Below are 21073 nucleotides of genomic sequence, written 5' to 3'. Positions count from 1 at the left end.
CACCAAATCAAAAACCACACAGAAACAATGGGGAGGACTACGTCCTCTAACTTAAACGGGCCTAGCCCGTGGGGAAAAGAAAACGAACAGGATACACAAACAGCCAGACAAGGGCCCAAAAAACAGCCAGAGAAACAAATTCAGGCGGTAAAATACCACTACCACACACACACACAGAGCTATGAAAATAGCTTTTTGAGCAACAAGTCAAAAGTTTATAAAAATGTTATAAACAATATACATAGCCATGGCCAAAAGCAAGACCACGCCTGAGCTGAACGAGTGGCAAACGAGATCTGGGGAATAGACCTGTTGCACGATGGGATACCTCTTAGCCACGAGCCAATTGAAGACTTCAAACGAGAGTATGGCCGAGTCAGAGCCAAGGTTCGGCTCCACACCCAAGGGTAAGAATGAAGGCGAGATTGGATTACATAACAAACTCAGTTTTGCTAGAAGGCGAAACAGAATAAATAAGCTTAGGCAGGCTTCTAACAAGAGTTGGGAAAAACTATAAAAAACTGAATATTTTTTTTTTTTATCCCAGTACACATAGGAAGGGAAATAAAGTCTGTAGGAGCTAGCGAGTATATACAACAACAGTATAAAGGAAACATTAAAATCACTCATCTCTTCTACATGAAAAGAGTGCAGGAGGATTGTGTCTGGAGCTAAGAATGGTAAACGCGATCTGAGAGGCAAGTTCATATGTGATTACCAGGCTAACAACCCCATGGGGGCCTTTTAAAGCCTAGCCATGCTTCCCAAATGTATCCAACAAGTTTTGATACACCAGGGTTATTTTAATGGGTATATGTATGCTTAGGTATGGGTGGTCAAGTATTTACAGGCTGCTTCTGTCTAATGGAGACAGGTGCCAGACCAGAGGTAAATTTCCACTTCCCCAATCACTGGTCCAAGTTATGGTTGAATTGGATTAGGGAAGAACTCTGCAGTGGGACCACATGGCATCATAGGACACTAGGAAAGCACGAGCTCTGGAGAATTAAGCAAGAAGTTCACTCGGTTTTATCAGCCACAAGGATGGATAACCCAGACATTGAGACTGACTGAGCTTGTTCTACAGGACATTCAAATGGTGGCAATCAATTTGCTACATTGTGTAGGACTAAGGTCCTTGTAAGAACTACTGAATGGTAACAGTTGATAAAGATGTAAACTGTAACCACCTGAATATTTCAAAACTGATAATTCAGAAAAGTAAACAAAAGAAGCAATTTTTTTTTTTAAGTGCATCTGCAAAAAGAAAGGCATAATCTGCTGCATTGCTGGGGAGTACATATATGGCATTCCAATAAGCTAAAGGGTCAAACCAAACTTCCCCTGAAAGTTCAGAAATAGCAAAACAGCATGAAAGTTATAGTAAAATCAAACCCACCAAAACAACGTGTAGCTAAATAAAGGTAGACATCTGTACAAAAATACAAATATATTTGTGTGTATGAATGCTCTAAAAGAGTGAGTAGAAAAAAAGATTGATCCTTTTAGATGCAGGGGAGCAAGACCTCACCCAAGCTCCACTTGCATCACCTGCTAATTATATCACCTCAGATTGCAGAACAGACAGAAAGGGTTAATTCCCAGATCCCGCTGTACTGCAATCTTGGATGCAAAGCAGCCAGTAGGCTGAAAAACAAGGAAAAAAGAGCATTATCTCTCCCTCCCTACATATATAATATATGTATGTGTAGTATGTGTAGATGTGTACACACACACGCACACACACACACACACACACACACACACACACACACACACACACACACGCACACACACACACACACACACACACATCCAACAGGAAGTAGGTAAACAGGCATAATGGAAATCAAAGTAATAAATATCACAACTGTTGCAGCAATTTGCAAAGTTGACATGTTTAGAATGTGCTGTGAAAACAGTACACATGCTACTGGAAGCAGGATCCACTTTATGAACACAAGACCTGTTAGGAAGAATAATGTTACTAGCATTGTGAAATGTAGACAGGCCAGCAGTTTTACAGACACAGTCATGTCCTCTGCAACTGTACTTGCATGGAAACATGTTAATGTAGTCACGGAGAAGCTTATTAAGTAGCGACTGACAGAGAACAGAAGACAGTGGGATTTTGGGAATTTTCCCTTTTCTACACTATTCTACAACTTTGTGGACGATATACATCAAATTGCAGGAGTACGTGGGGGTGCCTCCTGCATAAAAATACTATGGAGTACAAGCATATCTTGCTTAGAACTTTAACATGGAGAAATACTGCACCACTGTTGATCTGCTGTGCTTGCAACCAATTTCTGTCAGTATGATGCCTTTCAGTGTAGCTCATATATAAAGTATACCCATCCCACATAAATAAGATCAAATAAATGCAGCAAACTTTACTTCAGCTTGCAAGCTGCTAAGTGATCTTGGAGAACACAAGGGACGACAAAAGCAAACAGATGACTTAATATTACGTTTCAGATGTCATGCTACCTCATAAAAACAGTGTTACCAAGCTGTATCCTTACTCCTAAAAGGATTTAATCAGGGAAGGTTAGTGTCTTTTGTTTCCAATTCTTCAACATCTAGATGTTGTCACAAAGTATCTGCTTTTCTTTGACTTGGTGAAAAGGTCCACACAGTAGCCCAGTAATGCAAAAGTTTACAAAAGACAAGTTCCTTCTAAACTGTCTTGACTACAACTCATTTAAAAGAGATCAGTCTACTTTTGTGACTAGTTTTTAGCAAGAAGAAATTCACCTTACATGCAATGAGTTTGGCAGCACTATGAAAACCTGCCACGGGTCATTACATTACCTTTATTATGCAGTATTTGATATAAATGGTTGGGGCACTAGGTTTTTGCTTCTTTTCAATATCTCCAACACAAATGGGGCTCTATACTAAAGATCGCTGGATGTATTTAACCCTTAGATTTGCAGTTATGCAATCTACTCTGAAGTAAAAGCTACAACTCCCTCAGCTTCCACTAATAATGCAAAGATTTCCAAGGGTTATTTCCAGTATCCCAAGGAGATATGCAAATGGCAGACCATCACTTTATCAGGCTACAGCAGAATATATACACAGCCAATGAGCTATTTTCCGAAAATGTTTTGAAAGTCAAATCCCCTCTTTGACATATCACTTCAGTGTTTGTGGAATATTGTGGTTAACTCAAGGAATATACCATACATCTACAAAAAAATCCCCTTTACTTTGGATAGGGGCTGCTGGCTTACAAGAGGTGAGAATAACAAGCCACCCTGAGAGAAACCACTCTTTCACCTCTGCTGTTACAGACCACTGAACCAAATACGTACATTTTGTTCTTGTCCTCCAACACAAAACATCTGGATCGTAGGATATTCTGGTTACATACCGGCGAGGACTTCCCACTTAGCAAAGTCTTCTCTTCATTACTGACATTTATTTTGCAAAGTCAGGAGTTGATTTTCCATCAAGGCTACTTACTGCATGTGATCTCTACAGTGACAGCATATATTGCCAGTGAATGGTATTCTCCCTAAAATGCATCTGAAAAGGGACTTAAGAGATGGTTGTGCAGAGTGGGGTTTTAAAAAAGTTTGAGCCCAATACTGAAAGTCACCGACTTCTTACAGTGTCCAGTTCTATCAGAGATTGCTGGTAGTCCCGGTTAAGCTTTTGTGGGCAGTGACAAGCATCTAATGCTGCCCACAAAAGCTTGTGGAGTATAAAATGTTATAGAAAGGGTTGCAACTACTAGTTGCCACATTTCCCATAGTCTTATACTTGCCTGGCTCTGTGTTTATTTAGTGAAGTGATCATTAGTCATGATTAGCATATACATGTTTTTGGAATTAAGCCTGAAATCGTCGAAAATGTTTATGCAGCATTTATTTTGGATTTGATCACTGGTCTTAAAGGTTTTGCAAAAAAAACAAACATACCTTTGTTACGCCCCATGTTTCATTGCCATATTCTTCAGCATACTTTTCATCATCCGTGATCAAAAAGTTGTCAAAGATTGTTCCAGACTTAACCTAAAGAAAAAACATGAAAAGAAGTCATAATTCAGACTAACTAAACCCAGTCTTAAAAATAAGGCAGCAAAGTAAAATGTATTTTTAAAAGCATTTCAGACTGCTGCAACACCTAAAGAAAACAAGAAATTCAAATACTTCTTAAATTTACCATCCATCCCATTGCCACAGTAGCATTTTCTTCCTTAAGAATGCTCACACACACACGGGGGTCTAGTACACACACACACACACACACACACACACACACACACACACACACACACACACACACACACACACACACACACACACACACACACACACACACACGTCTAGTACACACATCTTGTACTGTAGGTTTAGTCAATAATTCTTGTGAGTGTTAAAGCCATGAGACAGTAACAGCATTCCATAATCTCACAGTACAACATAGTATCACACAAACCACATCCCAACATGCATCTATTTTTTAGATTACAGTAGTTGGTTTCTCAACTGACTTTAATGGGCTACCCTCAAATGACTCAGTTTCTAATAAACAAAGCATTACGTAGTTTGCCCAAGTTAATGCAAATATATATTTTTTGTTGTTCTGTGGAAACTTTTAATCTTTTTTCAGTGACAGTTCTTTAATTTAATGTGTAGTTTAGTAGGTTATGTTAAGATTTTAGTTTTACAGTCTGGTTGTATTTCAAATTAGCTTAAGTTACAATGGAATCTATTTTGTAAGAAATCATGTTTTCGGACTGGTTTAGCTAGTGTGTTATTTTCTTATTTTTTATTTTAGTTTTTCCTTCTAATAAAATTTAATTTCTAGGGGGATGACGTAGGAAAGTAGTGATAAATTTGTGGGCAGGTTTGTGTGTGTGGAATGTAAAGCTAACTTTTCTTTAAGGGGGAGCTATTCAGAGAAGCTTTGTCATTATGCAAACCTCTAAATTACGTTCAGACTGGTGCTTTTGTATTTTTATCCACTGTCACAGAACATGGCTAGATCTGCTTCTCAAACAGATACTCTTGGCAAGTGCAAGACTACCTATACAAAATGCATAGCTAGCCACTTTAGCCACATTTTGTGAAAGGACATAAAAGCAATGGCTTGTGGCAATTAGCACTTTGCATAAGCACTAAGCTATTCTGAATACCTCCCTGAATTGTTACTTAATACAGCCACTTTAATCAACAAACAATACACAATAACCAGTAAAAAAAAATCTGTCCCCAGGATATTGCCAGTTACTGACTAGTTTTGCTCTTTGCAGTTAAAAGCGTACATTGCCAAAATTATTCAGAATTTATTCAGTAAAGTTTTCATGGAATGTTTTTCATTCATGGACTTTACATGGTAGAGTCAATTCAATGGGCCGTAATTACCTTGCTAATACCCAACCTCACAGGGCACTACTTGCAGAATTATAACACTATTAGAATGGGTCCCTAACCTCAATGACAATGGGGCAGCTGCAGCTCAAATTTTAATGAAATAAATAAATCACATACATTTTTTTGTAATTTTTTTTTGTCTCAACATATGAGGCTTACTGCATGCGTCTAAACTGAAGGTGGTATAGGTATTACAAGTTTAGAGTCAGAAAACTTTTTATTCATGACAACTAGGATTTTTACTTCTGATGTAATGAGAACTTGGTATAGTAGTATTTTAGGCCATTATTGTACTAGGGATTCTGAAAAGCTAAACAGCTCAGCACTCAAAATGAAAGCAGCATAATGTAGCGCATCAACTAAAGCCACTGGGGCCAATATTTGAAAAGCTGCAGGTCTGCTCCCTTTACAGATTTCATCAGGAAATTTTTACCTCAAGTATGCTCAGCCGTAAAACATGCTTAAAACTGCAATTCTAATCTTAGAACTTTTACTGCAGCACATCTTCAAATCTGACCCACAACCTTAGCTGCTGGAAAGCATGGCACTGTAGCCACAGCTTGTTACAACTGAAAACATTTTTTTTTCTGGTGAAATGTAGCAGATTCCGTCTGATCTAATGACAACTCAGTAGAGAAGTATTCCACACCATTTCATGTTCTGCCCACACCATTATATATTCTGCACACTGAGAAGTTCAATACTGCATTCCCAATATAAACCAGGCTTAATGCAAAAGGACAGTTTACAGCAGTAAGCACCTCTAAACATAGTGATGTACTGCCTATCTGTGAAAGGTCATATATTACTCTCTCTTTCAGGATTTAAATTTGGAACTTTAAGATGAGTTTCACCCTGTTGATACTATTACAGCTCCGTGCTGAAGCTGAATTAAACACCTTAGCTGAACTACAGCCATGACAACTTAAAAAGTGAAAAATAGTTTTCTGGTGAAATACAAAGGATTTTTTCTTCTACCAAAATGAGAACTTGCTTGTCACACACACACATTCTGGATATCAGTTTTCATCTGACTTTTTGTACAGATTCAAACAGCCCTCAAGAGAAATCCAAATACAGTGCTAAATTGACAAAATGCAGTGAAACACTGGTTTTACTACCTGTATAAAAAGAAGCAATGTCAGTTCAATGAAGGCAGTTAAACAAAAAAAAAAATTTCAGGATCTCAGAAATCACTCAAGAATACCAATATATCCCCCAGAGACTCAACTGCACCTCTTTCATAATTTACACACAACAGTAACTACACAGAATATAGTCAACACTTTATACATGGTAAAGAAATGTTGCACTGACTGGTGAAATAAAAAAATCATCTTTTGCTTCTGATCTAATAAAGGCAGTGCACACATTCTGAAAGTACAGCTGTGCACGCTCACCATAAATATAGAGGTTAGACTGTATTCACAACTAATGGGATTTCCTGCCTTGGAAGCCCTTGGTTGGTCCAACTACCACAGAATTTCCTCTCTTCTCCCTGAGGCCAGCTAATACCCTTGCTAATGTAAAGACATCTGGGTATAAAGGGAATCGGCACCATAACCTCAGTGTTTGTTTTTTCTGCTCCCAACTGACAGCAGCTCCTGTAACAGGTCTCTAAGGTCAGGGGCCCAAGCTCAAACTCAAGAGTATATAGAGAGGAGAGGAGGAGGGAACAACCTGGAAGTAGAGAGGAGAACATCCACCCCAAATTCATGGAGCAAGAGGGGAAGAAGGAAGGGAAAGAATACTGCAATAGTGAAGACACTCAAACATCTTCATTTATGGTAAATGTACACAACTGTACCAGCTGTTTCAGTGTTGCAGTCATAACTAATGGGTTGATTCCAAAAGCTGAAAGGAAGGTGGATGGGAAGAGTCATGGAGATGAAAGAATGACCTGTAAGATGGCACTGGCTAACCCCATTCTGGATTTGGAGAAAGTTGGAAAGTGATAATGTTTGGTGAAGGTATGCACAGAGGACCAAGTAATGGCTTCCAAGATGTACTCTGTGGCCACCCGTTTAAGAAAGGCTGTAGATGTGTCAGTAGCCCTAGTGAAGTGCGAACTCACAAAGTCTGAAGGCTTCTTTCCATGGCTGCTGTAGAAAAACAAGATGGAATGGGAGATCCACTTGGAGATGGTTTGCTTACAAACTGCTCTCTCCACAAAGCTACAAGCAAAGGCCACAAAAAGATGGTCAGAATTTTGGACATTCTTTGCTCTGTCCAGGTAATACAGTTGCTTATGCACATTGAACGTATAGAGGATTTCCTTTCCCCTTGTTTTGAGGGTTGGGAAAGAAGGTAGGCAAGTGGATGGTTGTGTTTAAAGAGATCTCTGTAATCACTTTAGGCTTAAAGGAAGGGTTGGTCCTAACAAAAAATCTGTCAGGGTAGACGGTGATGAAAGGTCACAGACACACACAGGCACACACACAGACACACAAAGACAAGGCCCTGAAGCTCTGAAACCCTTCTAGCTGAAGTAATGGCTAGCAGGAAGGCTGACTTCTAGGTCAGGAATTTGTTATCTCTGAAGGCAGCTGGTTCAAAAGGCAGGAGGGCGAGCTTCTCCAGAATGAATTGAGATCCCATGGGGGAAGAGAAGGTTTCCTCTTGGGTGTAATGTGGATAATCCCTCTCATGAACTGTTTTATGAGAGGATGGGAGAAGAACGGAGGTTGAGCAGGCAGATGAGCTGAGACTACTGAAGTGTGAATTTTAACAGAGGAATAAGAAAGCCCTTTGTCAAAATTTTCTGATAAAGTACGAAAGGATCAGTGGCATCTGAGCTCGAAAAGGGCTCTGTCCCTATTGTCTGGACCATGTAGTGAATCTCCATTTAGTGGAGTAAGATTTTCTTGTAATAGGTCTCCTAACTTCTTTTAGAATGTACAGGACCTGTCTGTCAAGGAGTGGCCCCCTCAGGGAGTCAGGGTATCATTCAAGCTGTCAATCTGAGAGTGTTCAGGTTGGGGTGTCTGATTATACCCTTGCTTTGTGTTAATAGGCCCACTCGTTGAGGCAGCAACCATGGTTCATTCCTGCTTAGACTGAGCATTATAGGATACCAGTGCTGCCTTGGCCAGTCAGAGGCTATTAGAATGATCCTTGGCTCTTCTTCCCTTAGCTTAAGCACTTACCTGGGCAGCAAGGGTATTGTTGGTAAGGCATAGAGGAATAGGGCTGCCTAAGGGAAGGAGAAGACATCCGTCTTCCAGGCTAACCTTGTTTTGGTCCTTGAGCAAAACTTTTCCAAGTCAGCTTTTTCATTAGTGGTAAAAATCTATCTGTAGCAGGACTCATTTGGCTATGCTGAGAAAAACTTCCCAATGCAGTTGCCACTCATGAGGGTCTGACAGGCTGCTCCTTAGGTGATCTGCTAGTTGACTTGTTTCTCCTGCTAGGTACTGTACCATGAGGTGTAAACCCAGAGTTTGCAGTTCCCCAGAGGTCCATGACTAGGCGACAAAGAAGGCAAGAGCGAGTCTTAACCTGCTTGTTTATGTATCACATAAAAGTAACTGTGTACAATTACCATAAACGTAGATGTTAGAGAGAGTGTGTCCACTGTTGCAGTCCTGACTTGCGAGACTTCCTGCTGTAAAAGCCTTTGGCTGGCTCAACTACCAGAGTAAAAATCTCCCTCCTCCTAAGGCTGGTGGATGCCCTACCCTGACGTCAGTGCACCTGATTACAAAGAGAGCCAGACGATGTTATGGCATTAGTTTTTTCTTGCCCCTTAGAAAGAAGGAACTCCCAGGAGGAACCATAAGCAAGGGTCAAAGGTACAAAAAAGGGGCCTGCAGTGTAAACACCCAGGGGGTCCCTCAGTTAGTGATGAAAATAGAAGCAGACTACTACTGCAGGTAAAACGGGGAAGGAGGGCAGAAAAGACTGCAACAGTGAATACACTCTAACATCTACAATTACGGTAAGTGTACACAACTGTACTATGTTCTTGGTCTTTCACTGTTACACTCCTGACTTGTGGGATGATTCCCAAAGTGGAGATGAGGGTGGAAGATAGATTACGGAGAAGAGAGTATGCCCTGCAAGATGGCAGTGGCAAATCCTGCTCTGGACTTGGAGAAAAGACCGATGAGTGGTAGCGTTTGGTAGAGGTATGCACAGATGACCAAGTAGCAGCTTCCAAAATGTCTTGGTAGGCACTCCTTTCAGGAAGGCAGCAGAGGTAGAAGTGGCCCTAGTAGAGGGGTCCTCATAGTTTCAGGAAGCTTGATGCCAATGATAACTGAAATAAAAGGAAATACAGTGAGATCATCAGTCTGTTTGGAGACTGGTTTCCCTTCAGGGACAATGGCAAAGGACACAGAGTTGGTTTGATTTTCTGAAAGATTTAATTCTGTCAAGACAGCAGCACAGCTGTCTGTGAAAATCCAAGGAGTGAAGAATTCTTTATCCCCGGTTCTGAGGCTTGGGAAAGAAGGTGGGCAAGTGTACGGCTTGATTCAAGGATGTGTCTGTAACCTCCTAAATCATAAAGGATGGATTAGTCCTGAGTGATGCTCTGTCTAGGTGGAATATGAGAAATGGTTCCACTGCCATGAGAGCTTGCACCTCACAGACCCTTCTAGCTGAGGTGATAGCCAGTAAAACGGCAGTCTTCCCGGTTAAGAATTTGAAATCAGCAGAAGCTGACTGTTCGGTAGCATAAATTTTTCTAGAATAAAATTGAGGTCCCATGGAGGTGTGGCTCATCTCCTGTGAGGTCTAATGTGAACCACTCCCCTAAGGAATTGTGGGAAAAAATAAAAAATAGAAGGAAGACTCAGAAGGTCAATTCTCTGAGGAAACTGTCATGGATTTATGTTCTTAAAACTTAGTAGCAGAGGATACCAATGCTGCCTGGAGCAGTCTGGGGCTATCAGGATGACCCTTGGGCCATCTTCCCTGATTTTTAGGAGGACCCTTGGAAGAAGAGGCACAGGTGGAAACGCATAAAGGAACAGGGGCCTCCAAAGGAAGGAGAAAGTATCTGTCCTTCAGGCTGTGGGTAGTTCTCCTGGATCAGAATCTTTTCAGCTGAGCATTTTCTTTGGTGGCAAAAAGGTCCATCTGTGGAGATCCCCATTTCTGGACTATTCTGAGAAAAAAAAGTTTCCCTGATGCAGACGCCACTCATGGGGATCCATCAAGTTCCTGCTGAGATTATCTGCTAGAGTGTTTCAAGTCCCTGGGAGGTACTGTGTCATGAGGTACAACCCCAGAGAGTGAACAGTCTTCCCAGACTTGCATCACTAATCAACAAACAGGGCAAAAGTGGGTGCCCCCTTGTTTGTATATATACCACATGACTGTGGTGGTGTTTGTTTTGACAAACAGGACCCCTGGTTTCCACTGATCTTTGAAGCCACTGTGCCCTTTTGCAATGCCATCAGTTCTTTCCAATGTATGTGCTTGTGTCTGAAATGATCTTCCTATCTGGCCTGGGACTGAAGGTATTGGAAATGAGGTCCCCAGGCTGTCTCTTCCCTGAGAGATGAACCTGAAGAGAAAACACAGGTTTTGGGGCACCTGCCAGTGTCCAGCATGGTACCAATGCAGCTTCCTCATGTGCAGCCTGGCAGGAGGGATCATGAGGATACAAGAGGCCATGTAGCCTGATGCTCTGAGGAATTCCCAGGCTGAAGGCACTGTCTCTGCTTAATGTTTTGGAAGTATTGAGTAAGGAAGACCTTCCCTGAAGGGAGGAAGGCCTTTTGAAGGGAGTAATCTAGAAGAGTCTCCAGGAAAACTATCCTGGTGGATGGGTCTGTGTTGGATTTGCAAAGATTTACGGTGAACCCCAAGGAGGTGAGAGGCTCTGAGCAAAGGCCAGATCCTTGAGCTTTAACCGACTTGCGGCATGAATGAGGCAGTAGTCTAGGTAGGGGTAAATTTGGATCCCTCTTGTTCTACAGAAGGCAATCACAGGAGATGAACACTTTGTGAACACCCTGGGAGCAGCAGACAAGCCAAAGGGCAGTGCAGAGAACTGAAAGTGACTGGTATGCACTCTGAAACATCTGCAAGATTCCTCTATAGGAATGTACAAGTAAGCATCTTTTAGGTCTAAGGTGACCATTACGGCCTGAGGGGGTCTATCATAGGGAAGAAGTTTTGAGTCAACATTTTGAATTTTGGTACCAGCAGGAATTGACTGGGGGTGGACAGGTCTAGAATAGGGCGCCAAGAGCCTTCCTTTCTGGGAACCAGGAATAGCCTGGAATAGAACCCTTTCCCTATTTGATGATCTGCTACTGGTTCCACTGAGCCCTGTGAGCACAGATTGTGAATCTTGAGAAATGGCCTCTGCTCTTATTTTGTGGAACTTCTGGATAACCAGAGTATCTTAATGGCTCTTTGAAAGTGAGTTTGTAACCATCTGAGATAACTTTAAAGAACCGACTTGTCTGAAGTAATGAGGGACCAGTTTTCTTTGAACAGGGATAGTCTTCCTCCTATCTGTTTGGGGGGGGGGGTCACTGCTGCTCTCTGCCAGGGCCCTGTGGCCTAGAACTCTGCTCCTTGGGGGCTCCTGAGTATTTCCCTCCAAGGCTTCCTCTGGCCGCTTTTCGACTGAGAGGAAAAGGACCGGTGTTTAGTGAGAAAATTCCTACTAAACCTAGGAGGAAGTCCTTGACAGTTTGCATATTTTTTCTTCATATTCCATATTTTTATAGCACAGCTTCAGCCTGTGGCCCAAAAAGGAAGTCCTTATCCAGGGGTGTATCTAGAAGTTTGGATTTCACATGGTCTGGTAAGGTCTATTCCATAAGAAAAGCATACCTTCTAATGAGACAGCCAGATAAAGCAGCTCTGTTTGAGGCCACCATAGCATTACAGCCACAATGTAATGAGTGTCTAGCCACCCGGGAGCTGGAATGGCAAAGGTCCAACAATTCTTTAGAAATGTTCTTCTCCAGGGAGGATATCTTTTGCTTCATTTTATCTAAAATACTTTGTTGGTATTTTATCATATGAAACTGGCAGTTAAGGCTAGGGTAGCAGACCTATCAAGGGCCCTGCTTTGTCAGTAGGTAAAGGGGTCTTTAAAAAGAGATGACTCTTGCTCACGTGGGACCTGGAGTGACAACCTCTAGGTCAGCAGAGGGGGTTTTTGAAGAGGTATTCATGCGAGTCCAGCACCCTGTAAAACTTGTCTGGTTTTCGAGGGGCTCGAGGTAGAGAATCTAGATTCAAGGAGTCCATGAAAGCATGCTCTACCACCTCCAATACAGGTTTGTGTTCCAGGGGGTCAAGGAACTCCCTAACCCTCTTTTTAGATTGTAGGTATTCCTGTGTCTCCCACTGGAAATGCTCCCTCATGGCATGGAGTGTGTCCCCAAAAGTGATGTCTTCAGGAAGTGAAGCTGAAGGCAGATTCTCCTCAGAATCTGAATCTTCAGAGAAAGTAAAGAAGGGTCCATCTTCAAAGACAGACCCCCTTGATCAGAATCCTCATCTGAATCAGTAGGCTCAGAGAAAACTTTAGGGGTAGGATCCCCTTTCCTTTTCCCTGGGGAAAACTCCAAAGGGGGTTGCCTAGCTCCGACTAAGGAGAAAGGTCCTCAGCTAACCAGACCAGGTCTTGCTGATAACCTACTGAGTGGGAGCTGGTAGGCCTAGGTTTAGGACCCAAGGCAGAACCCTTCTCAGAAGTAGCCTTGGCCTTGGGCATAGGTACATCCAAAATCCTGACACCAGTCTCTTTGTAAGGCATAACCAATGCAGGCTGATGCCTTGAAGGAAGTAGCTGGTACAAGATCACTCATCGGAAGCAGAGGTTTGAGGAGTGACTCCAGATCCCAATGACAAACTGAAAGCCAAGGCCCGTGTAGAAGCTGATGGACCTGACGGCATGTCGGACTCTGTAAGGATCTTGACAAAGGCCTGCGCCACCGCCTTGGTCTCAGAAGGGAGCACCTCTCCTTCAGCGAGAATGAGCCTTGGGAGGCTGGTAGATGGTGGAATGCTGCCATCTGAGGCCCAAAGCCTGGGTATTTTTTGTCTTTCTTACGCTAAGGGAACTAAACCTCAGGACAACTGACGTACGCCCTCAAATGATGCGAAGAAGGTGGCAGACTAAGATGCCTAGCTAAAACTTCAACCCTACAACTGATAGTCTTAGAATTAAAATGGGCGCAAAAATGCCAACTAGGGACATCATAATCCAGGCCTAGACAGGTGACACGTAACATGTGGAAGTGTTGGTGTTGGAGTTCCTTACCACAATGGAGACGATTGTTAACCTTATTTGACAGGAGTTAAAGCCAGAAAAAAAGGGAGTTCCCCAATGGGGTACTTCGCTTTAGAAGACTTCTCTCTGATGCAGACTGATCAACACACTGAAACACTGCTTCAGGCTCCAACGGCAATGGCATGGTGTTGGCCGGCTCCCTTTATACCCTGTCGTACTACAGTCAGGGTAGAGTGTCTGCCAGCCTTAGGAAGAGGGAGATTTTTTACTCTGGTAGTCGGGCTGGCCAAAGGCTTCCACTAAAGGAAATCCCACAAGTCAGGACTGCAACAGTGAAATACAAAACATCCATGGTATTGCTGCTCTTGGTTTTGGTCTTGAAGGCAGTCAGACCTTTTTGGACTGCCATCAGTTCTTTTAGGTTGATGGGACTCCATTCAAGAGCAAACACATCTGCCTAGAGTCTGCAAGTTGTTGTAGTGGGCTCCCCGGGGATCTCGGTGGCATCCATGGTCAGAGTTTGGTCCTGAATGATGAACCTGAAAGGAAGTCCCAGGTCGAGGAAGCACACTCGGGCCCATCAGCAGCTCTTTCCTGAGACAAGGGAGAAGCATTACTCTGAAGTTGAGGAATTGAAAATGTGAATGCCACACATTTCTGAGGTACCACTACAGCTTCTTCATATGTATTCTGGCCAGGAGGATGACGTGGATGCAAGAGGCCACATAATTCAAGACTCTGAAGAACTCTCTGGTTCCAAGGTGGTTCCTGAGAAGGTGCTTTAGGAAGTACAGAGATGGAAGGCTTTCTGAATTGAGGAGTCCAGCAAAGCCCCCCTCCCCCAAGAAACAGAATCCTGTTTGTGGGGATGGATTGGGACTTTGGGGTATTGATGGCGAATTCCAGTGAAGTCAGGACCTCTTGGGTGTAAAGTAGATTTGCTTTGAGGTTTTTCTAGAGCGGTTGCCTGAATGAGGCAGTCGTATAAAGTTAGAGTAAATTCGAATGTCCTTTAAACTGCTGAAGGCCATCACTGGGGCTAGGCATTTTGTGAAAACCCTGGGTGCAGTAGACAAGCCAAAGGGAAGAGCAAAGAACTGACAGTACTTCACACCTGCTCTGAAGTGTAAGAACTTCCAGTGAGATTTTTCTATGGGGATGTGGAAGTATGCATTCTTTAGATTTAAGGTTACCATGTAAGCATTGGGAGAGATCACAGACTGTAATGAAGGGTTAGCATTTTCAGTTTTGGCACCTGCACGAATCTGCTATGGCTTGACAGATCTAGAATTGGCCTCCAGGTACCTTCTTTTCTGGGGACTAGTAAAAACCTTGAGCAAACCTTCAGTGCACAGAAGCAGTATTTGATTTAAGGCCTCGGTTTGTTGATTTGGTGGAATATCTGGGAAACCTGAGAGAATCAGAGGCTGTTTGAATTGGAGTTTGTAACCACTTTGAATGATTTTCACCAATGATCCCTGTTAATGAGAGTCCAATTCTTTAAGAAGGACAGCCGTCATGGAAGAGTCATGATTGCTTCCTGCTGTGTCCCTGTTCCCGGGATCCTACTGGAATCAGCTTGCCACTGTCTGGGACACTGGAGCTGCCTTTGACACCTTTCCCTTCGAGATCTCCTATGTCTAGTTTTGGCGGGCAGGCTGGAAAGGGCCAGAGTTTGGTAGGATAACTGCATCTGAAGCGAGGAGGTTAAACCTAAAGAAAATCTTACAACATTTGCATGGACTTGAAGTTATTCTCCACCTTCTTACATATGGCTTCAGCCTGGAGGCCAAAAAGGAAATCTTTGTCCAAAGGAGGATCCAAGAAACTGGATTTCACAGGTACAGGGAGGGACTGTTCCCTCAGCCAGGCATGCCTTCAAATGATGGATCCTACACCTTCTGCCCTGCTAGAAGCTTCCAGAGTTTCATAATCATAGTGCAAGGCGTCCTCAGCTACTTGAGAGCAAGCCTCTCCACAGTGTTCATTTAGGCTCAGTTTACTGGAGCTGCTCCGCGTTTGTCAACTTTAGTCAGAGGTCTGGAGTGCATCTGTTCTGAAATCCATGGCATCCACTGCAAACAACTGAAAAGTATATTTTAAGCCTGTACTGCAATTTTTATAACTGTATTTATTTGAACTGCTGCCTCGTTTTTGCTGTCGTTTGCATTTTATTCTGCATTTTGTACTTCAGTACTATTGCCATAAACAGCATAGGCTAGATTCAGATTTGCTGAATTTAGACTGTTTAATATCACTTGAGCACTAAATCAGCCATCTCGCATTAAGAGGGTCTCCCTGCACCCTTGTGTCAGAAGTGTGTAGCTCAGGTCCCATCCAAGTTGGGTATTGCTGGTGAAAGGCTCTCTGTGGGGCTTTCCCATTGGTAGTTGGATTTAAAACTTTTGAATTTTACCTGTATTTAAGCCTTGCGTTCGCGTTTTGCTGCACACTGTGCAATGGGGGTTAGCATTGCCCTGTACAGACGCAAATACCCGGTAATGCAATTTTTCCCTAGATGTCTGTCTGTGGAACCCTCCCCAAAGTTCCTGGTTGCACTGTGGGCAACTCAGCTGCGCACTAAGCAGTGCAGTGTTTCCACAGTTTTTCAACCCTAACCTTCAATAAAATAAGCCCCCTTGATAATACTAAAGCACAAACTAGTCCAATGTATAAACCTGCCCTAATGGATGGTCAGCTTGATTGACATGCGCATTATGATGCAATGTGGTAACTGCCTCATGTATACTGACAACCACTTACTCCTTAAAACAAATACCGTATGTGAGAGATGTAATTACACTATGAAATTGGAATCAATCCTCTCACATAAACAGGTTGCCACCACACACACTTCACCTCTCACATAAAATAAGGTCATGACACATAGTTCATCCGCATATGTGGGTTTAACTAGAAGCTTAACAAAAGATCAAAGGCCACCCAAGCGCAACTTGCCCACACTACAAAAAGTATAGAAATCACTGTACATAATGGTGCATGTACTAGTGTCTAGGCAAATAAGCCCCCAAGGCAAAACACCTCAAACCCAAATGTCTTCGTCATTGGCGACTTAGTGACATATACAGATGTCCCCCTCACCAGGCTGGACAAGGAGAAGGTGGTCAAGGTCAGCTGCCTGTCAGATGCCAAGAGCCATCAAATCACACATGCACTCAAGTACCATTAGACTCTGTCATAGTCCATGTTGGAGGGGAATGACGAGACGTATCTCTCTGGATTATATGAAGAGAGACATGACTGAACTCGGATTATGTGTCCCAGGCTGGTATGACCCCATCCCTAAGCAGCATTCTACCTTCACCCAGGTTGATGCCACAATACAGACAAAAATGATAGACTTGAACTATTGGCCTAGCTTCTGATGTCAACCCAGGGGGATCCAGTAGCTTCTGATGTCAACCCAGGGGGATCCAGTATTTGTCAGCCTTGGAGGACATGGTCCGACAGACCAAGCTGCTTTGCCAGAGATGGTCTGCACCGGTTTCCTCTAGGCTTTCTGATACTGGCAAAGGCTCTTACCTCCCCATAGTGCCTTTTTTAGGCAATATCAAGACAACAAAATCCACTCGACAAACTCAAGGTTATGCTGCTTAATGTTAGGATCTTAAAACAGGAAACTGCACTCCCTGGAAGTACTCATCACCCTGGAAGATGACATTTGTGACGTCACCGAGACATGGTCCAAGGCCACTGGGAGCACCTTGGCCGTGCACGACTACAATGCTTCCACACATTCAGACCTCAAAACGAGAGTGAAGAGCCGAACTTGGAGGTATATCCATCTTCATTAAAACTAAGTACACCTCCAGACTTGTTGAACAGTATGACTCTCTTGATCTACTCCAGGTCCAACTAACTATTAACAAAATACCCTATCACATCATTGTTAGCTATAGGTCCCCCACTATGAACCAAAAGAAACATACTGCCCACCTGTATTTACTGGAATCTCTCACCATACTGCCAGACACCCTGGTCATGGGAGACTTCAACTACCCATCCAGCAACTGGGCGACATACACGAGTGCAAACACGATTGCCCAGAGTTTCCTGAACTTTGTCAATACAAAATGCCCCTAAACAGGTAGTCTGCTCTCCCACAAGGGGCTCAAATGTCCTTGACTTCTCACCAACATGGGGGGGGGGGTCACTGCACCCCTGTGTGGTGCCCAACCTGGTAAGGTCGGACCACAAATCAGTCTTGTTCAAAGTTACCACTGGACCTGACATCCCCACAAGAGCAACACAACTAAAAAAAACCTTTTCCAAAGCAATGGTATAAAAGTTTCAAACCCCCGGCAAACACAGTCAGCAATTGCTTCTAAGCAGAGGTGTACACAAATGCTCTGTATAAACACCTAAACTGTATAGACTCAGCTGTCTCAAACCAGATTAAAACCAGCTCCTTCCAAAAAACAAGCCACCCTGGTGGACCTCAAGTATAACCAGGAGAGATGATAAATCAACATGTAAAGGAAAGTAGTTGTTGGAATTAAATTAATCCTCAAGTCGTGGCGAGTACCTTCACGAGGTGGACCCTGTTTTTCACAAAATCTAACCAAAAAGACACTCATATATAGAATGCATTTTATATAGCATATATCATGGGCATTAGTAGGTTAAAAAAAAAAAAAGAAGATGGCTGGGTGCACAAGACAGAGGATAAAAAAATGCCCAGTCCTGGTAGGTGCACTGGTGCCAGGAATGAAACAAAAAAGTGTAGAATCCTCAAGACACAGAAACATTCCTACAATGGGGCTAGGCCAGGCCCAGGGGAGGATACCCCCCCCCCCCCGTTGTAGAAGGAAGCAACAGCCCACAAAAAAATCAGAAAAACTGATAAGAAATTATGTATTTTTACTATTATGCAAGAAGTCCAGAATTTACAGACAGAAGTTACACGAAAAAGCAAGGGAAGAAAAATACTTCCACAAGAAAAACTGTCAGAAGCTTCAATTGCAAATTTGTGTTCATTAATACAACAGAACCGAAAAACACTATATAGACCAAGAAACCTTGGGCCATTTGGAAAAGGAGCAACTGAGGAAGTGTGAAAATATAAAGAACAAACCTTACAGACTTTTGAAAGGTATAAAAAAAATATGGACATGGGAAATAGAGAGATCTTACATGGTGCAATATTTATGCAAAGGCAAAAGCAAAACTAATCAAAACAAAAGGAACATCACTAAACATATTGGAGAAATAGAGGCAAAGGCATCTGGACGTGGAAAATTTTACAATACAAAAAAGTAAGAAACAGAAACAGTAGAAGAGAGAAAGTACAGTTTTGTACCTACCATAAATGTAGATGTTCGAGTGCTCATACAGCTGCAGTTATTACAGATGGGTTATCCTGCCGTCAGGCGGGTCCTCGGTCGGCCGAATTCCAAAGTCTAGGTCCGGCGTCGGTTGTCGTCGCTTCTTCCCTGACGTCAGTGCGGCAGGGGTATAAAAGAGGCAGCCGACGCCATTTTCTTCAGTTTTTCTTGCCCCAGATGTCAGGTGCCCCCAGAAGGAAGGCAAAACATAATATTATGCAAACATGCAATGTAGATAAATCAAAAACAGTAGTTGCAAGCAAATACACCATAAAAGAATACCCCAAATAGGTTGTATGATAAAGGTGTTTGTCATAAGGCCTGTCCTAAGAGGGGATGGAGGGAGGGTAACCTGGACTGCAGCTGTATGAGCACTCTAACATCTACATTTATGGTAGGTACAAAACTGTACTATGTTCATCGTGCATACAGCTGCAGTCATTACAGATGGGTAGAATCCCAAAGCTAAGTAAGGGTGGTAGGCACCAAGTGGAACTAGGAGGGGCGAGGATGCCCTGCAGGACTGCTGTGGCAAAGCCTGCTCTAGATTTTGAGTATAGTGGAAGGTGGTAGTGCTTGGAGAAAGTGTGCACTGAACTCCAAGTAGCTGCTTCCAAAATGTCCTTGGTAGGGACCCCCCTGAGGAAAGCTGCAGAGGTAGCTGTAGCCCTGGTGGAGTGGGATCTGATGTATACAGGCACAGATTTTCCATGAAATGAATAACAAAAGCGTATCCAGTGGGCTATCCATTTTGAAATTGTCTGTTTGGAAATAGCCTTTCCTTGAGCACCTGTAGCATAGGACACAAAAAGCTGCTCAGATTTCCTGAATGGCTTTGTTCTGTCCAAGTAATAACGAAGTTGTCTGTGAATGTCCAAGGAATGTAGTAGTCTCTCCCCTTTGTTCTGTGGATTTGGATAAAAGGTAGGTAAATGAATAGTCTGATTCAAAGCTACACTGGATACTACCTTTGGCATGAAGGTAGGGTTGGTTCGTAAGGAAACTCTGTCCTGATGGAAAATGATGAATGGTTGCACAGCCATGAGGGCCTGTAGTTCCGAAACCCTGCGTGCCGAGGTAATAGACAGAAGGAAGGCTGTTTTCCATGACAAGTATTGTAGCTCTGTTGAAGAAGCCGGCTCAAAGGGAGGCAGGGTCAGTTTTTCCAATACGAAGTTGAGGTCCCAAGCTGGGACTGGTGGTTTCCGTGGGGGTTTTATATTTTTTGTCCCTCTGAGGAACTGCCTTAATAGAGGAAGTGAGAATAAAGGAGGATCTGTATTGTATTGTGCAGAAATGGCTGAAGCGTGGATATTGATGGAGGAAAAGGAAAGACCACTGTTTAACATCTCAGCTAGGTACTGTAAAATTTGAGGTATATTTATTACCCAAGGATTCTGGCCCTTTTCTTGATTCCAGGAACAAAATCGTTTCCATTTGGCATAGTAGGTTTTTCTAGTAGAGGGTCTTTTGGCCTCCAAGATGACATCCTGCACCTACTTGGAGAGGAGAGTCTGTTGGGAAATTAAGGTATTCTCCATGCAGCTAGATTTAGGGTTTTGAGCTGGCTGTGAAGGGTTTTGTAGTTGTGCTGGGACAACAGAAGAGGGACTAAAGGTAGGATCCATGGTGGGGAGTGTGTCAGGCTCTTTAGGAGAGGATACCAGTGTTGTCGTGGCCAATCTGGAGCAATGAGAATCATTTGTGGCCTCTCTGCTCTGGCTTTTAATAGAACTTTGGTCAGTAGAGGAAGAGGCGGGAAGGCATAGACTGTCAATGTTGTCCAATTGAAAGAGAGTGCGTCCACTTTCCAGGCCTGTGGATGATAGGTCCTTGAACAAAAATTTTTCCAACTGGTAATTTATGTGGGTAGCAAATAGATCTATGTCTGGCTGTCCCCATGCCTGAGTTATCTTTGAGAAGACTTGAGGATGCAACTTCCATTCGTGTGGGTCATATTTCTGCTCAAGTGTCTGCCAGTGTGTTTTCCTTCCCTGGCAGGAATTGTACTTGTAGTTGAATTTGTAATTCCAGTGCTGTGTTCCATAGGGTCATGGCTTGCCTGCACAGGGGGTATGAATGAGTTCCCCCCTGTTTGTTTATGTACCACATGACTGTGGTGTTGTCTGTCC

At 43.1% G+C, this 21073-nt stretch overlaps 1 protein-coding gene across 1 annotated transcript in view; it reads right to left on the bottom strand.

Annotated features, from left to right (window-relative positions):
• The window catches only part of CALR (calreticulin), a 144373-nt gene that overhangs the window by 51135 nt on the left and 72165 nt on the right, over nt 1–21073 (bottom strand). Inside the window, exon 8 of the mRNA XM_044084658.1 lies at nt 3933–4025. Within this exon, the coding sequence (XP_043940593.1) occupies nt 3933–4025 (93 nt within the window). The remainder of the gene's footprint in view (nt 1–3932; nt 4026–21073) is intronic.

Source organism: Protopterus annectens, chromosome 9.part0 (genome assembly GCF_019279795.1).
Source record: "Protopterus annectens isolate FY-2018-M chromosome 9.part0, PAN1.0, whole genome shotgun sequence".
NCBI classification, from domain to species: Eukaryota; Metazoa; Chordata; order Ceratodontiformes; family Protopteridae; genus Protopterus; species Protopterus annectens.
The sequence above is the reverse complement of the archived record's forward strand: the minus strand, read 5'-3'. Positions and strand labels throughout refer to the sequence as shown.